The sequence below is a fragment of the Pongo abelii genome, chromosome 13, assembly GCF_028885655.2.
Source record: "Pongo abelii isolate AG06213 chromosome 13, NHGRI_mPonAbe1-v2.0_pri, whole genome shotgun sequence".
NCBI classification, from domain to species: Eukaryota; Metazoa; Chordata; class Mammalia; order Primates; family Hominidae; genus Pongo; species Pongo abelii.
Genome location: NC_071998.2, coordinates 106,189,028 through 106,210,305, shown reverse-complemented (window position 1 = coordinate 106,210,305; position 21,278 = coordinate 106,189,028). Strand labels below are relative to the sequence as shown.

Genomic DNA, 21,278 nt, shown 5'->3' with positions numbered 1-21,278 from the left:
TTTGCACAGAAGCCTAGAGACATGACAGGTAATTGTATTCCTAAGTAATTCAATGAGCCCAGCTTTATCCCTGACAGTTGATCTTTCCCCCAGAGACTAGAACTGGGGGGCCACACAAAGACCTCTGGGTATTCAATGAGCACTCATCCCAGTTTACTTTTCTGCATGTCCATTCACCAGCTTTATATGTCTTAGAAAAAAAAATCAACCTGGTATAGGAGAAAAGAGTCCTGGACAGGGTGTTGGGAAACTGGCACGCAAGATCATCCTCTGCCTCCAACAATTTATGGAATGAGAGCAAGTCTTTTAGCTTCTCTGAAACTCAATTCTCCCATTGAAGAAAACAGGATAAGGTACCTTCCCAGTTCCCAGGATGCAGGAGAACCTTCCAGGGGCTTCTGCACTGACGCATGACTGCCCAAACTCAGCTGGCTGTTTGCAGGTTGTAGAGAAGAGCGTTGTGTTTGGTTTACTAGGAGTGTAGGTTGAATTCCAATCCCAGACACTAAGGTCATTTGCTGAAAAGAATTGGAAGCTAGCAAGAGGGTGTGGAAGAGGATTTCCTGCAAAATGAAACCAATGACCTCCTCTGTACGGCAGCACAGAGACCAGCCACAGACTACAGGTATAGTTAGAGTTGGTCAACATCTGTCTGTCATGGATATCTCTGTTCTAGAAGAGAGACATGTGAGGCCAGCTTAAGTTTTAATAATACCATGCCTATGGGGCTATTATAATCATCTCCTAACTCAAGAGATCCCCAAACTGACTGCACATTCAAATCACTTGGGAAGTTTCTTAAATATAGCCAGGCCTAACTTCTGGCTCTGATGATTCCATCAGTCTGAGATGAGGCCCAGGCATCATATTGTTTTAAAGCTTCTCAGAGTGATAAAGAGCTATATTTAGGGACCACTGACCTAAGTGACCTCAAAGTCCCTTACCCTGTGTGATTCATCTTGCCACCAGATTAAGCTTCTTAAAGCACAGCTTGGTTTATGTCATTGGCATGTCCAAACATCTTTCAAGGCTCCCCATTTCTTATAATGATAAACTTCAAGTTCCAAAGCTTAGCATTTATACCTTACAGGGATCCTCACTCCCTTTAATGATAAACTTTAAGTTTCAAAGCTTGTCATTTAAAGGCCCTTCATAATCTGGTAATATTTTCCACTGTTCTAACACCTGAAGCTAAGTATGGTTGAGGTCACTTATTGCCTCCTTATATTATTTCATTTTATGTTTTAAATCTGCTTTATTCAAAGTTTACTGATTTAAATATTAATCTCATCCAAAAAAAAAACCCCTTCACAGAAACATAGAATAATATTTGACCAAATATCTAGGCCCCATGGCTCAGCCAATTTAACACATAAAATTAACCATTACAATCCCATTCTCCCAATATAATTTGGCAGGGCCTTGGGCAGGTGGTAGCCTTAGCCCTGGAGTCTACAGCAGTACTCTTATCCTTACCAGATGCAGTCTCTCCCTCCTTATATTATTTTAACTTGCTCTGTACCTTCTGGCCCAAGGACCTTTGCTTGTGCTGCGCTCTCCCCATCTCTGATATCTCAGCAGTGCACATGGAGCCTGGTACAGAGTGGGTACTCAATGAATTCTTGTCCAGTAAATAAGTGAATGGATGGGTAAATGAACTTATAAATAGAATGACTTCTTATCTATACCCTGAGAATTTCTGTGACCAAAAGCCATTATACTCTTTCTTCTGCTCTTAGGAAGTCATTGTGGGTCCAGATACCACCTCCCACAGCCTGGCGGACCTGAGCCCATCCACCCACTACACGGCCAAGATCCAGGCACTCAATGGGCCCCTGAGGAGCAATATGATCCAGACCATCTTCACCACAAGTAAGGAGGCCCAGGGTGCCATCCAGCCTTGAGATCTAACTTTGACTGAATCAACCCTTGACTTCCCCTTTGACTTCTACTTTAAAATTTTCAAACAAACCTCTGAAAAGAATCGATTCACTGCTACTACTTGGAAGCCTGAGGAAAGCAAGTGTGGGAGATTATGAGCATCCCGGTGAAAGGAAAGGAGGGAGCCCATCTGGATTCAATCCCCATTTCTATCACCTGCTAGGTGTGCCTTAAGAATGCTACTTCCATCCTATAATCTTTAGCTTCTTCATCTATACAGGGAGATTAATAATAATCCCTCCATCACCAGGACCTTGCAAGGGTTCCTGAGGTATTACATTTGAACTCCTAGCCCAGTATGTGGCCCATATAATTGTGTGGTCCTTTTATTGTCAGAGTTCAACATGAGCTCAAAGTCTCTTTCTTTCTCCTTCATCATGCCAGTGTTTACAAAGCCTGTCCACATTCAGAATCACAAATGATCTTCCCACCAAGCTGGTATGGTGAGCCCTATGCCCAAAGTTCTAGTGGGGAAGCAGAGGCTTTCAGAGACTAAATGACCTGTTCAAGACTATCTTGTGAGTTACAGTCAGATTTGGGCTCAGATATTCCGTGCCCAGGGAGCCTCCCTCTGCACCTGTCACAAAGTATCTTCTGCAGATAGCAAACCTGCAAGTTGTTCCGTTGATAAGTAAGAGTGGCATCCATTCCTGAGGACCAGAGGAGCTGGCCTTTGGAGAGCCCTGCCTTTCAAAATTCACGGGACAGTCATTCTGCACACATCTGCTGAAGAAAGTGCTTCCCCTTTGCCAGATCTTATGCCAGATGCTAACTATAAATGTATCCTAAAGATGCTCTTATACTAGGGCTGTGAAATAAATAAGAAAACAGCTCATGATACAACCTCAAATGAATGTCCTCAGACATGCTATGATCATTAGCTCTAAGACCCATCTACTAGGCATAGTTCCAAGATTGTCCATTTCTATGAGTTTTTAATTGTTTGCATCACATTATCGCACTTGGAAATTCCCCAGGCATTCTAGTCCATAGAGTTAAGCTGAGAATTAAGCTCCAGCTCAGTCCTCCTGCTCTGACAGCATCACCATTTCGCCTTATTCCACAGTTGGACTCCTGTACCCCTTCCCCAAGGACTGCTCCCAAGCAATGCTGAATGGAGACACGACCTCTGGCCTCTACACCATTTATCTGAATGGTGATAAGGCTCAGGCACTGGAAGTCTTCTGTGACATGACCTCTGATGGGGGTGGATGGATTGTGAGTACCACCAGGGACTGCAGAGCCCTCAGGCCTAGGGGAGGAGGGAGAGGGCAAAGCAGGGGAGGAGAAGAGGGTGATCTCCTCCTGCTGCACTCTGACACTCACATGTGTGAGGCCTTGCAAGATAGTGCCTGTCACACAGAGGCACTAAGGAATTCTCTCTTAAACAAAAGAATGGGAAACACACTGGGTACTTTTTGAAAAGGGGAGATAAGTTTCTTGTAGTTTATCTCATCCAATCCTCATCAAACAACTCTGTGATGTATAAATGACAGTTGATCATTGGACCCATTGCTTATATTAATTAGCACTGACTAAGCATTTATTATCTACCAGGCACTGTGCTAAGAGTTTAAGATGAATTATTCCAACCCCATTACCATAGGAGCTGGGTAGTATATTTTTGAATTAATAAACTCTATTTTTTTAGAACAGTTTTAGGTTCATGGCACAATTAAGTGAACAGAAGTTTTCATATACACCCCACACGCACCCACACAACCTCCCCATTATCAATATCCTGCACCAGAATGGTGCATTTGTTACAATCAATGAACCTACATTGACACATCATTATCACCCAAAACTGGGTGGTATTTTTAATCCCTGTTTTTCAGGTGAGAACACCAAGGCTTAGGGAGGGGGAAGTGACCACCCAAAGTTACCTAGCAAATTAGGGATGGACAGAGTGGAGCCTGATGCTCTCTCCACAGTGCCACACTCCTTCCTCCCAGAACGATGCCCTCTTTCCTGCAATAGCTTAAGTACACCCAGATTCATTGATATGTTTATAGGTGTTCCTGAGACGCAAAAACGGACGCGAGAACTTCTACCAAAACTGGAAGGCATATGCTGCTGGATTTGGGGACCGCAAAGAAGAATTCTGGCTTGGTAATGCAGCCCTGCATGTTTGTATCTAAAATGCCCGTTTCTGCCCTCCTTGTCATTTTTCCTAACCCACAGGGACCTATGGGAGAGAAAGAGATGAGGAAGAAGCACTAGTTCTGGTGGCAGACACAGAATATCAAATTCTTAATGAAAAAGACTATTATTTAAATGCTCTGAATCATTAAAATGTAAACCAAAAAGTATCTGAGACAGATCTCAATCAATTTAGGGTTTACTTAGCCAATGTTAAGGACATGCCCAGAAAAAAAGAACACAAAGCCACAGGAACAACCTGTGGTCCATGCCTTTTTTTTTTTTTTTTTTCCTGAGATAATATTGAGAGTTTTAGTATTTAAAGGGGGAAAAGCCACAGGAACAACCTGTGGTCCATGCCTTTTTTCTTTTTTTTTTTTTCCAGAGATAATATTGAGAACTTTAGTATTTAAAGGGGGAAAAGCCACAGGAACAACCTGTGGTCCATGACTTTTTTTTTTTTTCAGAGATAATGTTGGGAGCTTTAGTATTTAAAGGGGAAAAGTGGGCTGGAGGGGAAAGAGGGAGGATATGGTCACATTACTGAATCCACATGTTGCAAGATAAAAAAAAGAAAAAAGCAGAATGACAAAAAAGAGAACGGTCAATTATGTATTCATCTCACACTCAGTAAATCGGCACTTTACATAAGATAAAGTGAAGATAGAATAACTACCTGTGGAGATATCTGGCCTTTTATCTGTAGCATCTGCTTAGGGACAAAAGGAGAGGCAGTTTCTCGCATGACTCGGCTTTCAGTTTATTTTTTTTCCTTTTGGCAGTTAAATTGAGGTCCCAAGATTTTATTTTCCTTTCACAAAAAGTAAAAGTCTGATTAAGGAAGAACCGAAACTCAGCCCTTACGTGTTAACCTAGCCTTAAGTCATTCTCTGGACCAGTCATAGAATCCTCCTCACTGATATCAGTGATATCTTCCCTCCTGTGCCCCAGGTTGTGCTGCAGGTGCTAAGATGGGTTTCTTAGAGCCATAACCTTTAACCCCCATAGCACCCCTACAAAGTACTCAATTGCCACTGGGTGGGCAAGGTGTCAGGTGTCAGAAGTGGTTGACTAGCGCGTTGGTAAGACGAATTTACTAACAACAGTATAGGCTTGAAAAAGGAACGTTTATTAGAAAGAAAGAATGCTGCAAAAGGACTTACAGCCCCTGCAGTGGATTTTTCCTTAGGGGTATTAATGGACCTTAAGGCAGGAGCTTAAGGGTAATTTGGACCCTATTAGCCATGTAGAACATGATACATGATTACATTTGTAGACATTTTGGTGCCTTAACGTCAGCAAGGGTTGCAAAATGAGTTTTGATATGCATGTATTCCAGAGATGTATAGAAGTTCTAGTTACCTATAAATTTTTGGGAAATAAACCTGGAACCAGATGCTTGCTTGAGATATACGGAAGCCTAATTACCTTTAAATCCCTCAGTTAAGGGGTTTTTGTCTCTGAGTCCTACTTGATGGTCACCAGGTGATTTTTGCTCTCCTCACCACCGCGCATGGATAAAATCACAGCCTCAAAAAGGCTGAGTGGTTTGCCCATAGGAGTCTAACCAATGAACAGTTGAGCTGAAATTTGGAATCTCCCAAGTCAACACTACAATCCTATCACCCATCCATTCATCCATGCAACCCACACTTTCCAACCACCTAACTGCAGAGAACGTTGTTCTATGGACCACTGCCTAGGCCAGAAAATGTTTATCGTATTATAATAAACATTTATCCATATTATTCATTGCCCTTCATTTGTAAGGCACTTTACAAAATTTTATTTGTTTGTTTCTTTAGACAGAGTCTCACTCTGTCGCTGAGGCTGGAGTGCAGTGGTGTGATCTCAGCTCACTGCAACCTCCGCCTCCTGGGTTCAAGCAATTCGCCTGCCTCAGCCTCTCAGGTAGCTGAGATTACAGGCACCCTCCACCATGCCCTCCTAATTTTTGTATATTCAGTAGAGACGGGGTTTCACCATGTTGGCCAGGCTGGTCTCGAACTCCTGACCTCAGGTAATCTGCCCACCTTGGCCTCTCAAAGTGTGGGGATTACGGGCATGAGCCACCGTGCCTGGCCTGTAAGGCACTTTAGAGTTTAAAAAGTACTTTCACCACCTTATCTCCTTGGATCTTCACTAATGCACTGGGAGGTTGGAAGTGGGGCCAAAATGTCAACCCGATTTTACCTGAGCCTGGTATTACTACAGCAAGCACAAGGCTGAGCTTCAAGCACAGGCCTGTGTGATATGGCCCTTTTTTTTTTTTTTTTTTTTTTTTTTTTTGCTTTCTGAGACAGAGTCTTGCTCTGTCACCCAGGCTGGAGTACAGTAGCACAATCTCAGCTCTTGCAACCTCTGCCTCTCGGGTTCCAGCGATTCTCCTGCCTCAGCCTCCCAAGTAGCTGGGACTACAGGCACCCACCACCACACCCAGCTAATTTTTGTATTTTTAGTAGAGACAGGGTTTCACCATGTTGGCCAGGCTGATAACGAACTCCTGACCTCAAGTGATTCCCACCACCCCCACTCCCACCCCCTCCCACCCCACCTCTGCCTCCCAAAGTGCTGAGATTACAGGCATGAGCCACTGGGCCCAGTTGGCCCTGTTTTAAGCGTACCCAGTTGCCGCTTTTACAGAGTGAAATAGAAATGAGGGCCTCAGTCACCTGTGCTTCTTAGCAACCCTTGTCTGTCATCCACAGGTCTGGACAACCTGAACAAAATCACAGCCCAGGGGCAGTACGAGCTCCGGGTGGACCTGCGGGACCATGGAGAGACAGCCTTTGCCGTCTATGACAAGTTCAGTGTGGGAGATGCCAAGACTCGCTACAAGCTGAAGGTGGAGGGGTACAGTGGGACAGCAGGTACAGTAGTGGCTGCACTTAGAGCCTACAAAGCCATGGAGACCTTCTTAGCATTTACAGCTTATTTCTCTAACTTTCATTCCTTCCTCATTAATCCAGCCATTTATTAAATCAACAAATATTTGAGTACCTACTGAGTGCCAATCCAGAAAAACTGCAATTCAAAAGTGTTGGGTAGATATCTGGATCCTGAAACATTGAGTATGTTGGGAATCAGGGCAATCAGGATTGATTTCTAATGACCATCTTTCAAAAAAATTGTGTCTTTCTTACCCAGTTTTAGATATCAGTTGTAGACTGATTTAAAAAAAAAAAAAACCCAAAGGCCTTAATATTCATCCAATCCAGCACTTCCAATTTATTCTGGGTGTATGGACCCACTGGCGATCTTGTGAATGTCCAGATGCTGGCACAGGTTATCTGGGATGGGGCTGAGACTCTGCATCTTCTCCAAGTTCCCTGGTGATGCCAATATAGCCGGTGTTGCTGGTCTGTGGACCACACTTTGAGTAGCAAACCATCCACTTCATCACCTAGCTGCTTGAATCTCTTCCAAGACATCCCTGCCATGTGGTCATCTAGTCTCAGCCTGCATCCTCATGAATAGAAGGTCACAGCCTCTCAAGGGGCCCCTGCATTCCTTGTCTGGCTCGTAACCTTCATTCCGGTTTTGAAGATTTCTTGGACTTGAAGTGGTTTTGTGTGGTTTCCTGGCTCCACATAAGAGGAGAAATAAATAAGGAAACAACATGTGTTAAGGCCCTACTAGGTACCATCCTCTTTTGTAGATATTCTGCCTGCATTCATCTCATTTATTCCTCATAAAACCATTTTATGAAGATGTTATTTTTATACAGAGGAAAGAAGCTCAGAAGAGCTCAGTGATTTGCCCAAGGTAAAACAGCTTATAGAAGGTGGATGCAATCCTGGCTGCAGAAAACTGCATCCGACAATGTTCTTGGTGACAAAGAAGGGTCAGGACTGAGAGTGTGGACCACCCCCATGCAACCCATGCCCACTTTGGGTGGCTTTCTGTTATGTTTGTGAGAGCAGAATTGACAGATGCCCTGAGCCCTGAAAGAAAACATTCATAAGGTGAAAAGTCTCCAGATAAAAGGTTGCCAAAAGCCAGGCTGAGCCTAAGGAGGCACAAAGCTCTTTTGAGATGGCAATTTAGCGATAATAAAGAGAGACACCCAGGGGCAAACATTGCTTTAGTTCTTGAATCCCTCAAAGAATGTTGGCATTTTATTACCTGGAAATAAATACCTCTTTGGTTGAGATGGCTTCAGGCAAAAAGAATAATGTTACAGGGCGAGCAAATTTGTTAAGCAGCAGGAATGTGGCCTCTGTTCCTCTCTCTTTGTACTTCCATTGAGGAATGAGCCATAATATTTCCCTTTGCTGAGATAACGTTTGCAAGACTGCATTTTCTTGTGTGATTTGGCTGCACCCAGGCCCTCTGCAGGAGAGCATCCCGTTTCATTAATATCTACATGCCGTCCTCATGCTCTGGGTAGCATCATCCATTAAAAAGGTACCTGGGTGCCTTTGACAACTTGCTCCAAATTATGACGGTAGAATGCTTTGGAGTCTTGAAATGTTTGTGCACAGCACTTGGCTAGATTGGGAGTGAGGAGACCCAAAAAGCAATGGTACTGAAATGCTTCAAAAATTCAATATATGAAATTACAAATTAGATTTCCAAATAGTAGTACATGTTAATGGGCTTCTTGTCTAAGAATCACGGAATATGGTCTGATGAATACTTTAAAAAGTAACTATGTGATACAGAGACTATTTAGGGACATCTAATGTCTGAAGGGCTTAATTATGACTAATAAATATTTGTATGTGGGAGAAAAGCATACCATTATTAAATGCATACTTCTCACCTTACTCTCTGAGGTCTTTATATAAAGGGAATGCAGAAAAGTCATAAAAATAACAATCATAATAAGTATTTGTATGCCATGCCACCTGTTTAGCATACACCTTTATACCCATTGTCACAATGGCACTACTCAGTATATAGAATCAAAGTGCTGGTTCCATTGTATAGATGAGAAAACTGAGGTTCAACAAGAGGCTTGACTTGTGCAAGGTCACAGCTAAAAAGTGAAAAGATGGTACTCGAAGCTGGACTCTCCAAAGCCAGCCACAGCCCTCTTCCCACCACATTACGCTGCTTCTGTCAGAAATAAGTACTGGGGGTGACACTCATGTCCTATTCAGTTCCGCATTCAATGCTGACTCTGGGTTCAATGTTCAAGGCCAGTCCCACCCCAAGAACCTTTCAATTGTCACCTTTGGTTCTGCCCTTTACTGTCCAGGAGGGAAATTTCAGCTGAGATTTCTCAGGTCCATATTTTCTGTCTCTCCCAGGTGACTCCATGGCCTACCACAATGGCAGATCCTTCTCCACCTTTGACAAGGACACAGATTCAGCCATCACCAACTGTGCTCTGTCCTACAAAGGGGCTTTCTGGTATAGGAACTGTCACCGTGTCAACCTGATGGGGAGATATGGGGACAATAACCACAGTCAGGTGAGTGGACCATGAGGGCCCAGAGCAGGCCAAGCTTGGGAAGCTGGAGGGGGCTGATGGAAATACAGTTTAACGCCCTATCCTAGCAGAGACTAGGAGGCAGGAACCTTACTTATATAACAACATGTTTTTCCCAAGACAGTGAGCAATCTCAAGGACACTGCAGGCCAGGTAAAATAGAAACAGCACAGGTTAACCCTTGACAATCCCAAGGACAAACACTGGTCAAATGGATTCCAAAAACAGAACACTTTACTCAGACAAAATCTCTGTCTGAACCCCAAAAGTAAAGCAGATAAAAGTGGAGGCCATTTAGGCGATGCGGAGTTGATGACACAGAACCCCTGGCCTGGGGCACCTTTGGAATCCCAAGAACACCTTAAAATGAAGTCCACAGACTTTAAATCTCCTCCTTTTGTGAAGAAACCAAGGCCCAGAAAAAGCTGACTTTCCTGAGGTCACAGAGTGAAGTTGGCAGCAGAGCCAGTTCTCCCCACTTCCAGTCCCTGGCATTTTCCCTGCACCACACACACCTCTAGCACTTCTTCTGCAATCACAGGAACAGAGTTTTTTCAATCCCCTTTAGAAATAGGCAAACGGATCAAATTCAGTAATCTCCCTTACTCTGAGCCTTGCCTACACTGGCACATTCCTGAAAAGTATAAAGCTGCATGGGACTAGCCACTTAATCGTAACCAAACCCCTGCCCAGGTCCCTCCACAAAAGTTAGTCACCATCCCAGGGAGGAGGGATGGGTCTTCCCTCAGGGCCACACCACACTGATCCCTGGACCACAAGGATTCTTATGAGGTCTGCTCACTGGAATCCCAAGGACTTTATAAAAATGCAAAAGGCCAAATTCCACATTATGATAACCCCAGGGATTCTGATTCAGTGATCTCAGGCAAGACACATCATCTCATTTTTTTTTGCATATTTGCATTTTTGTTGTCATGGGGTCAGGGGGGAGGTGGTTGATAGACTCCACAAGTGATTCCTGACATGCAGCAGGTGTTGGAACCTGTTGCCTTTCAATATTAGTCATTTTGATACACGTGTTTATACCCTAGTTAACTGTTAGCAAATGACACCTGCAACCTTAAGTGTAGACCTTACCTTATGTAATTTCTGGCACTTTTCAAAGCACTGTTACCTTCTGTATCTCAAGTGCTTATCACTTTTACCCTGTGCAGGAATTAGGATGTGGTTCTTCATGCCTGTGTTACAGAGGAGGCAAGAGTCACAGGACATTTCTTGACAGCAGTCCTGTGTTGTTTCCATCTTATTATGTTAATTCATCAATATTTCCATTCCAAGCATTATTTTATCATCTTTATTGCCTTGTCTCAAAAATACTTGTATAATACAAAGTTCTTCTGGGAAAAGAAAAAAAAAACCAACAAGCTACATGTCAGAAAGCAAGCCTCTCTTTCATCCTTCCATTCAATTATGGAAGAAGAAAGAGATGACATGGAAAGGAGCCACAGGAGCGGAGCCCCAGCTCCGGCTCTGCTCCTCCTGCTGTGTGGCCTCTGCAAAGTCACTCTCCCTCTCTGGCTTTCGTGCCCACCACAGTGGGCACTTCCACTGTGTGGAAGTGTGTGTGAAGAAGGTGTGGCTTCCAACCCTGAACTATCAGAGGAAAGAGCCAGGGCAAAGGCAGGCAGCTTGTGCACCAAGCTGTTGGACTACCATACTCACTGTAACTGAGTAATTACAAGCGGATTTGCCATGAACTGAATGAGCCATTCTTAAACCTCACATCCCTGTAAGACTCAGAAACTGCCCATGTCAGTGAATGCCAAACAATTAGAAGCAAATAAAGTGTCTCTATTTTTCTCCCATCTCACTAGCCATTAACTTCCCCACAGTGGGGCAAGGGGCCATGTGGGGTTTCATGGATTGACTCTACCATCTGCAGACTTCGCTGAAGAGTCAAACTTGGAACCTAGAAACCAAGACACAAATGCAGTTTTTTCTTGTAGAAAGCTTTGGCCAAAATTTCAAGGATATTTCCCCCTACTTGAGACTAGAGAAGTAATATTTACCAAGCACCTACGACATGCCCAGCTCTGTGATAGCTCCTTTACAAACTCATTTAATCTTCATCTCATCTTTCAAGGCTAACATTATCAGATCTTAAGAAAGAAAGAAAAAAAAAACATAGTAAAACCGAGGCTCAGAAGATATTGAGAACTTAAGACTATTTATCTCTCAAGTAAGAGCACTGATATTTAACCCTATATGTCAAATTGTAAAACTGTGTTTTGTTGATGTTCTTTCTGCTATTCCATACCAAACCCCTATTAAAATACTCCATAGGAATCTTGTGAATTACAGACACACACACACACACACACCCCCCATGTATATAGCTATTCAATTCTAGAACTTCTAATAATGACCTGAACTCTTTCAGAACCTATTCCTAAGGACGGCAGGTTTCATCAGCCACCATTTTGCTTCAAGAGGAAAGACCAAAGCTCCATGCAAACTCAGGCGACTCTTGACTCAGGCGAAAAACTGGGTCAGATTCAGCCAGTTCCTTTGAAAGTTTTCACAACCCAGACCAACAGAGAGATAGGCAAGAGGCAGCTGTGATATACCAAATGGTCAAATTGAAACAGAACTCATTTAGTTTGAATGACTAAATAGCAATGATCAGTGAACACCTTGCCTAACAGTAACCAACCTGGAGGCATTCTCTCTCTCTCTCTTTTTTTTTTTTTTTTTTTTTTTTTTACAGGGCGTTAACTGGTTCCACTGGAAGGGCCACGAACACTCAATCCAGTTTGCTGAGATGAAGCTGAGACCAAGCAACTTCAGAAATCTTGAAGGCAGGCGCAAACGGGCATAAATTCCAGGGACCACTGGGTGAGAGAGGAATAAGGCCCAGAGCGAGGAAAGGATTTTACCAAAGCATCAATACAACCAGCCCAACCATCGGTCCACACCTGGGCATTTGGTGAGAGTCAAAGCTGACCATGGATCCCTGGGGCCAACGGCAACAGCATGGGCCTCACCTCCTCTGTGATTTCTTTCTTTGCACCAAAGACATCAGTCTCCAACATGTTTCTGTTTTGTTGTTTGAGTCAGCAAAAATCTTCCAGTGACAACATCGCAATAGTTTTTTACTTCTCTTGGGTGGCTCTGGGAATGGGAGAGGGGTAGGATGTACAGGGGTAGTTTGTTTTAGAACCAGCTGTATTTTACATGAAGCTGTATAATTAATTGTCATTATTTTTGTTAGCAAAGATTAAATGTGTCATTGGAAGCCATCCCTTTTTTTACATTTCATACAACAGAAACCAGAAAAGCAATACTGTTTCCATTTTAAGGATTAATATTATTAATATAATAATGATGATGATGATGATAAAAACTAAGGATTTTTCAAGAGATCTTCCTTTCCAAAACATTTCTGGACAGTACCTGATTGTATTTTTTTTTTAATAAAAGCACAAGTACTTTTGAGTTTGTTATTTTGCTTTTAATTGTTGAGTCTGAATTTCACCAAAGCCAATCATTTGAACGAAGCAGGGGATGTTGGGACAGGAAAGGTAAGTAGGGATAGTGGTCAAGTGGGAGGGGTGGAAAGGAGACTAAAGACTGGGAGAGAGGAAAGCACTTTTTTTAAACAAAGTTGAACACACTTGGGAAAAGCTTACAGGCCAGGCCTGTAATCCCAACACTTTGGGAGGCCAAGGTGGGAGAATAGCTTGACCCCAGGAGTTTGAGACCGGCCTGAGCAACATAGTGAGACCTTGTCTCTACAGAAAAAAAAAAAAAAAAAAAAAAAAAATGTAATTAGCCAAGCGTGGTAGTGCACACCTGTAGTCCCAGCTACTCAGGAGGCTGAGGTAGGAAAATCGCTGGAGCCCAGGAGTTCGAGGTTACAGTGAGCTATGATCACACCACTGCACTCCAGCCTGGGCAACAGAGGGAGACCCTGTCTCTAAATAAAAAAAGAAAAAAAAAAAGCTTACAACTTGAGATTCAGCATCTTTCTCAGTATTTCTAAGACTAATAGATTATGGTTTAAAAGATGCTTTTATACTCATTTTCTAATGCAACTCCTAGAAACTCTATGATATAGTTGAGGTAAGGATTGTTACCACAAATGGGCTAAGATCCCCAGAGGCAGATTGCCTGAGTTCAATTCTTGGCTCCACCATTCCCAAGTTCCCTAACCTCTCTATGCCTCAGTTTCCTCTTCTGTAAAGTAGGGATACTCATACTTCTTATTTCAGAACACTTTTGCGAAGAATAAATTATGTTATCCATTTGAGGCCCTTAGAATGGTACCTGATGTATATTAAGTGCTGGTACGTGTTAGCTATCATCATTATCACTTTATATGAGATGGACTGAGGTTCATAGAAACCCAATGACTCGATTGTGGCTACTACTCAATAAATAATAGAATTTGGATTTAAACCCAGGTCTTCTGGCTCCAATGTTCCTGCTCTCTCCCAGTGCCTTAATGAAAATCTCTCCTTCTTCGGGGAAATGTGTGCTGTGGCAAGAGAGTGAAGGTTGCAGAATGGGATATGGGGGAAGTTCAACAAGATGCTTCCTCAGGCTTCTACAATCCTGAACTCTTAAAACTAGGAAGAATGTCTATTAGGAATATTGCCTTCTACCCTACACTGCAGTCCCCAAAAAGGGAGCAAGCCCATATTCCTCCAGCCTCAGACTGAACACATCTAGTGATAGGGAACCCATTGCCGGGATGGCAGGTCTGTTAGTCCTCTGCAAATATAGTGAGTCAGAACTGCTCAACGCATAACATTTCTCTTTTTAAACAAGGGTATATGGGGGGAGAGTAATTCCCAGTTCCTTGTCTTAGGGATTTTCAGAAAATTGACTTATTTAATAAAATAAGTCAAGTTTGGGCTGATAGGCCTCATTCAAATGGAATGTGATGGCTCTGGAGCAAGGATCAGAGGAATTTATGGTTCCAGCCATATCCTTTGTTGCTGAGTTTATCTTGCTTTAATAAATGCTGTCATGTTAGATACACAATGTGCTGTTCCAGATCATAAGAACTGTTGCATGCAATTCAGCCATAGCAACACTCTCCTGGCTATATAAATCCAAACAAACAGGCTCCCTGTAGCAACCAGACCTCGAGTTGGAGGCTTACCTCTCCGCTGGCTGCTGACTTGTGAGTCTCTAAACCCAAGTCCTATCCCCTCTCCAGAACTGTAGATGTACTTCATTAAGCTTGAAGGTATTCCCCACAAGCCACGCAAGAATCAAATTTGGACTGGTGAAGAAGCCACATCAAACAGGAGTCAGTAATAACCCAAATGGGGACAGGGCAGGCAACCGGGTCTGAGGCCACGGCATTCAAAGACCACAGTCTCTAGTGTGAGCTAATCATTTCTCAAATGTGTCCTTCAGCCCCTGGCTCTGTGGCTTGTTTCAGGAAACCTCTTCCATCTTGAAATTTCTCTTAAAATTCCACTTCACCCTCAAGACCTGGGCCCTACCCCTGCCCCCATGAAACAGTCAAAATGTCTCTATTGGGAAGTAATTTCCAGGGTGTTCGACCTTCCCTTTGTTCCTTCTCTCATCTGCTCCCCTTCTCTCTGCTCTGTGCACTTCAAGGCCACTCTATTTCGATTGCATCAATGACTCCCAGCTTCCAGGTGGATGTCAAAATGGGAAGAGCCAGCAGGACATTGAAGGGAGGAGACTAGGAGTGCGGGTGGGTCAGGGCACTTGTTGCCCAGCTCCATCTATACAGCATCACAGTGGGCTGTCAGCATCCACATAAGAGAGCCGTAGCCACTGTCAACTGACTGTCTCCATGCAACCCTCTCTTCAGGTTTAGAAAACTGCTCTCTCACTTGCCCCTCTTAGCCTAGGAGCGGTCACGGCATCCTAGCTGCTGCTAGACTTGGGGACCTGTGCTAGGCTCTGTGACTCTCCTCCACCCTGCCCACACCTTTGGGAAAAGCCCCTGTCCTTTAATTCTCCTCAGGGATCCCAGCAGGCTCGCCCACCCCTGGGAGCACTGAGTGCCACTGTTACAGCTGCCTGCTGGCCTTATCCATTATGATTTCTACTTCCTGCCTCTCTTCCTATAGTGATTATTGGTCATTTAATGGCTTCCCAGCATGCAAAGTCCTTTCCAGTTTTAGGAAATTTGAGAACCTTGCCTCCTACCAAGGAAGCCACAGAGGAAAATACTCTTTCCTCCTCCCCTTGATAGCCAGGGCATGGGCACTTAACTTGGGCTTTGCCAATTGGATGCCGACAGAGGGACTTGTAACCTTTAGCAAGGAATGCAAAACAAAGAGTGTAGGAGACTGGCTCCCCCACAGAATCTAGCACTGAGGCCATCTATCCGTGGGAACTGTGGTCCAGCACCATGCAGGGTATAGCCATATCTCTCTCTAATGGTGACAGTTGTTTCCAGCAGTGACAAAGGCAGACTGGCTGATGATTCCTGCCACCTGGCCTCCTTTGGTTCCTGATAATTTTCTGTGCCTGCTTCTTCAAACTTTCTGTCAGTTTTGTGAGCTTCCTGATATCCTTCCAGAAAATTCCTTTTCTGCTTAGGTAGTCCTAGATCATTTCAGGTCCTTGAAGCCAGATACCTTGGCTAATACTTTCCTCCCTAGACCATGAGCCTGTGACATTTATTGACCCTCTTGTAGTCCCAGCACTGTGTTTGACACTTTAAATATCCAAAGTATCCTAAGCATCATAGTCACCTGTGAGACAAATCGAACTATTCCATGTCATGTAGAAAACTAAGCCTCAGAGGGGTTAGGTGGCTTCTCACAGCCATGCCACTGGGGTCAGACCAAGATTCACAGCCAGGCTGCCTAATTCCAAAATCCAAGTTCTTTTCAGCGAAGATATCTTATTCATTTCAACAAGCCACACTAACTGGAAAACAGCACTTTATTCATTTCACAAATGCTTGTGGAGCACCTCCCGTGTGGATTTGTCAGTGAAAAAAAGAGGAAAAGGTCCCTGCGGTCACAGCGTTTATATTCTAACAAAAAACAATGAATGATGAATGTAATAAATGATCAAATTAAATGATATATTCAAGGGTAATAAGGACAAAGGGGACTAGGGTAAGGGGACAGGGTCGCAGTATTCAAAGTAGGGTGGTCACATAGGGTGGGCCTGTGAGAAACCCTCAGGAGGCACAGAAGATGAGCTCAATGAATATTTGTTGCATTGAATTCATGCTCATTTCTTTCCTTCTGAAGATGGGGAAGCAGCAGTCCAGAGGAGGCTGGGGATTGCCCCAAGCACCACAGCAACCAGGCAGGAGATTCTGATGAAAATCCAGGCTGCATACTCCTCTGCAGTGTGGCATGACTGTCTGTTCTCCAGGAGAGACACACCTTGCAGGTTCTTCCTCACTGAGCCTCCTATGACCTGTGTGCTCTCAAAACAGCTGACTATATGGCCCAGTCCTTCCCCATTCTCAGCTTGCCCCACCCAAGCTGGTCTTCCCACCATGCCTTGCCTAAGCCCGGAAAATCCGAGAGCTCCTTGTGGGCTGTCCTCATTGGTCTCCTTCTAAGATTCTCACTTCTCTTTTCATTTAAAAATCAGTGTTGAGCACTCCCCGCTTATGTGAGCGAAATAACCACATTCCCTGCCTCCATGCAGCGTCTGTGCCCCAGAGAGGTCAGTGACAAACACATGATCAGACAAGCAAATGTGTGATTACAAACTGAGGGCTGTGCTTTGGAAGCAAATATAAAAAGCTATGAAGACGTCTAAAGGGGATCTGAGGGGGAAGTCTCTCTGAGGAACAGGCATTTGAACTCAGATCCAAAGAGCAAGTAGGAATTAACCAGGTGAAGGAAGCAGGAGAGGCAGAAGGCAAAAGGCAGGTATCTCTATAGTTCTGTGGCTGTCACGCTGGGCACAGAAAAAGCCAGAGGCATAAGTGCAAAAGATGCATCGTGGAAGATGAGGTTTCAGGAGTCAGTAGGAACCCAGCCATGCAGGTCTTCCTGGTCCAGAATAAAAATTTTGCTTTTTTTCTTCAATACAATGGAAAGCTACTGAGAAGTTTTCAGCAGGAGAGCATTGTGATCACATCTGTTTTTTTAAGTCACCTTTTTTGTTGCATTTGGATTTTCACTGGGAGGTGCAAAGTGGGAAGAGACCTTTGAGAAGGCTACTGTAGGAATCCAGGTGAAAGGTGATAGAGCCTGGCTAAGTGTGGTGTCATGGAGACAGAGCCATGGTTCTAAGAGATATTTAGAAAGTAAAATTCATGGGACTTAGTGTCCCAGAGAGCTCTCTATGTCCCCACCCTTGTTCCTGAGCAGCCCTCAACTCCTATAGTGGATTTTTCCTGGATGTGGGTGTCAGTTTTAATTAAGGCAGGCTAGTTAGGGATATGGGAAACTGGAGTCAGGGGCCTATTAACTCCTGGAGCACTAGGTTAGGGTGGGGAAGGAATCAGGAAGGCTCCCTCAAGGTGACTGCAGCTAGAAATGAAGACCGGTGGTAAGGCCAAGGGCAGGCTTGTGGATGGACACAAGGGATGACAGCGTGGGGAGCAGAGATGAGGATGGAGGTAGGCCCTTGCCTTGAAGGCTTGGCATCCTGGAGCCCAGCTGAGAGTTGCCAAGGGTTTTCAGCCCCAGATGGCATCATCAACATTGCTCTTTAGAAAGCCTGCTTCCTCACTAGAGATGCATCTGCCCCCGGCCACCTGTGCCCCCCAGCTTCAGTGGGGTACCAGGGGTGCCCTGCATGTGCCTGCTGCCCAGGTTTGGGCTGGCAGGACATATTAGCAACCAGCAGAGGGCTCACTCCCGTCATCCTCCTCCCTCCCTAGGGAACTCCCAAAGGAATTACAATCTCTGTAAAGGAAATAGAAAAAGGCTTTCTTGAGAATTGTCTCAATCCCACCAGAATGTAACATGGATTTCAATATTTTACAGGAAAATAAAACCACACACATGCAGTCAAAATAAGCAGCTCCGACTGGGCGCAGTACCTCACGCCTGTAATCCCAGCACTTTGGGAGGCCGGGGTGGGCGGATCACTTAAGGTCAGGAGTTCGAGACCAGCCTGGCCAACATGGTGAAACCCCATCTCTACTAAAAATACAAAAATTAGCCGGGCATGGTGGCGCATGCCTGTAATCCCAGCCACTCAGGAGGGTGAGGCAGGAGAATCCCTTGAACCCAAGAGGCAGAGGTTGCAGTGAGCCCAGATCGCACCACTGCACTCCAACCTGGGCAACAGAATGAGACTCCATCAAAAAAAAAAAAAAAAACAGCTCCCACATTTGCCTAGCACATTTGCCCAGCACATTTGCAACTACAGGTTAAGAAATTGTTTCTCAGAGTAGTGAAATGACTTCCCCTAAGTTCACTCAGCCTCCAAGTGTCAAAGCTGGGTTCTCTGACTCCTTGGGTCACAATGCCTTGAGGAACATCCTTCTGCACATTATTCTTTCATTCACTCTTCCAATTAGGACACTCGGAGCACCTGCCATTTACTGGTTCCCTCATAACAGTTTACAGTTTGCAAAGCCAACGTGTTTATAACAATATCTTTACAGTCACCATCTTTTTAGTGAGAGCTGAGCTCAAATCCCATGTTTTCCAATTACTGAATCATCTTGGTCTAATTGCTTAATTCTTCTGAGCATCCATCAAAATGATCATGAAGTGTACCTACCCTGATGAGAATCTGTGATAGTTTAAAAGAGAAAACTGACAGCATCTTGCCTGGAGAAAATGCTGTCAACACAGGTTTCTCTCTCTAAAAATTCAAAGGCAAACTAAATATTTGGGTAAAAATCCTCAAGTCAACCAGCAGATGGCAGCCTCCACCCGGCTTCGGGAGGGCACTAACCGGGCACTCCTGGTAGATGTGTTGAAGTGGATGGGGCTGATGTCTACTGGACTTCTTAGGCTCATAGACATGTTTAGTTAAACAACTTTGCCTTCACGCTAATCCTTCTCTCCATAAGAGGCTAGGACCCTTCCCAGAAGTGGGAAGGAACTTGGCAGGCCTCCTTTTATGTTCTTGACTCCCCATCTGCTACACAAAAATGAGCACCCTCACCCCACCACCTCACTGATCACCTCTTGCAGATGTACACTGGGGTGGGGGGACAGGAACATGAGACACAGGGAGTTTCTGGCCTTTGTCCACTCTCCATTCAGGTTTGGCAAGGACCACCAATCCTTGTCTAACATGTTTAATGCCTCCATTGTAACCATGTCCCATCACTCATTCACCTGATTTGACAGCCCCGTATTGTTGGTTGTGAAGGCCCAACATGCACATTTTTTGTTGTTCTGTGCTTGTCCCCTTGGCTTGTTTCTGGCCCCTTAGCAAGAAGACTTTGATCCTCCTTCCCTGACACTTAACTCACTAGCACAAGGTGAGGCACATCTAAAACTGTGGACTTGTTCCTGTTGCTGTTGCTGTTGTTTTCCTTTTCATCTCTGAAGCCTGGTTTAGGTGATGATCCCTGTGGATTATTCTAAGCAGCTTGGGCAATGTTGAGAATAAAGTCAAGGGCCTTGTGTCCCCAGCACTTGCCTCCTAGAGCCAGTCTATGACCCCAAAGAGCTGTAGAGCGATCCTGTAGGAACACTGAGCTGTGGTCTACTACTCTGCTGCTGAACCCCTCCAACGCCGGCCTTATGGCTCAGAGGAAAGTAGCCTGAGACATCACAGTAGCCTTCAAGGCCTATATTCCCTGACCTCAACCCCTCTCTCATGATACTCTAGAAACGCTGCCTCCCTGCTGCTTCAAATCCAGCAAGCACACTCCCACAGCAAACCCTTCTGGAATGCTCTTTCCTCTAACACATGCATGGCTCACTCATTTCTTTCAGCCATCTCCAATGTCATCTTCTCAGCGAGACCATCCTCATCATCCTACATAAACACAAACACATCACACCTATATGTGCAAAATCACACATGCACACACAAACAACCCTCCCCATTCCCAGTACTCATAGTGCATTTTCCACCTGACGCACTACTGGCTTACCTATTTATGTGCATGCTTTCTAGGAGTCAAGCTCCATGACAGCAGGCACTTTGTATGTTTCCCCCCTGCCGTGGCCCTAGCACCCAGAACAGAGCCTGTTCTATTATTTCTCAATCATTACGTGTTGACTGAATATATGACCTAACAGGAGAATGCAGACATCTGTAGCCTCACTTATTGTCTATTCAATTTGTTGAGTGCCAACTATATTCCCAGATCATCATTTTAAAGCTGACACAAACTCAGAAAGGAAGTGATTTTCCTGAAGCCACCAGGTAATCATTGTAGATTTGAATTCAGTTCCCACTCACCCCACACCATGACCTCAACAGATAGGAACCTAAGAATGTAATTTAAAGAAACAGCAAAGGAATTGTTCTACTAAGAACTGACAGAGGCAGCCTCTCCTAAGGAAGGACGAGTTAATGGGCAGAGATTGTTTGACAACTGAGAGATCCAGCAGGATATTTAGAGAAAAAAAATACCATAAATATCAGTCATTTCAAAAACAGAACCTGTTATATTTCCAACCAGAATAACTTCTCCAGAGACTTCATACGTGGTCTCTTGGAGAGCATTCTCTCAATTTAGGATAGAGGTCCTACCAGCCAGCTACACTGAGAACCACCATTTCTCATGGATCAGTGGGAAAAGGGGCAAAATTAATTGACCTTTCAAGCCTTTGATTTACCATCTTTAACTAAAATAGATTACTCAGATGATGGGGGCAGAGAGCAAGGGGGAATTTCCCAGGTATGGTAG

The 21,278-nt window shown here is 44.3% G+C and overlaps 1 protein-coding gene across 8 annotated transcripts in view; it reads left to right on the top strand.

The window, feature by feature from the left end:
* The window catches only part of TNC (tenascin C), a 97,783-nt gene extending 84,807 nt beyond the window's left edge, over positions 1-12,976 (top strand). For all 8 annotated transcript variants that reach the window (XM_063714400.1, XM_009244793.4, XM_063714399.1 and 5 more), the window contains 6 exons: positions 1,740-1,872; positions 3,008-3,159; positions 3,957-4,053; positions 6,792-6,953; positions 9,339-9,502; positions 12,249-12,976. In XM_063714400.1, coding sequence (XP_063570470.1) covers positions 1,740-1,872; positions 3,008-3,159; positions 3,957-4,053; positions 6,792-6,953; positions 9,339-9,502; positions 12,249-12,359 — 819 coding nt within the window. In that variant the 3' untranslated portion in view covers positions 12,360-12,976. The remainder of the gene's footprint in view (positions 1-1,739; positions 1,873-3,007; positions 3,160-3,956; positions 4,054-6,791; positions 6,954-9,338; positions 9,503-12,248) is intronic.
* The last annotated feature ends 8,302 nt before the right edge of the window (positions 12,977-21,278 follow it).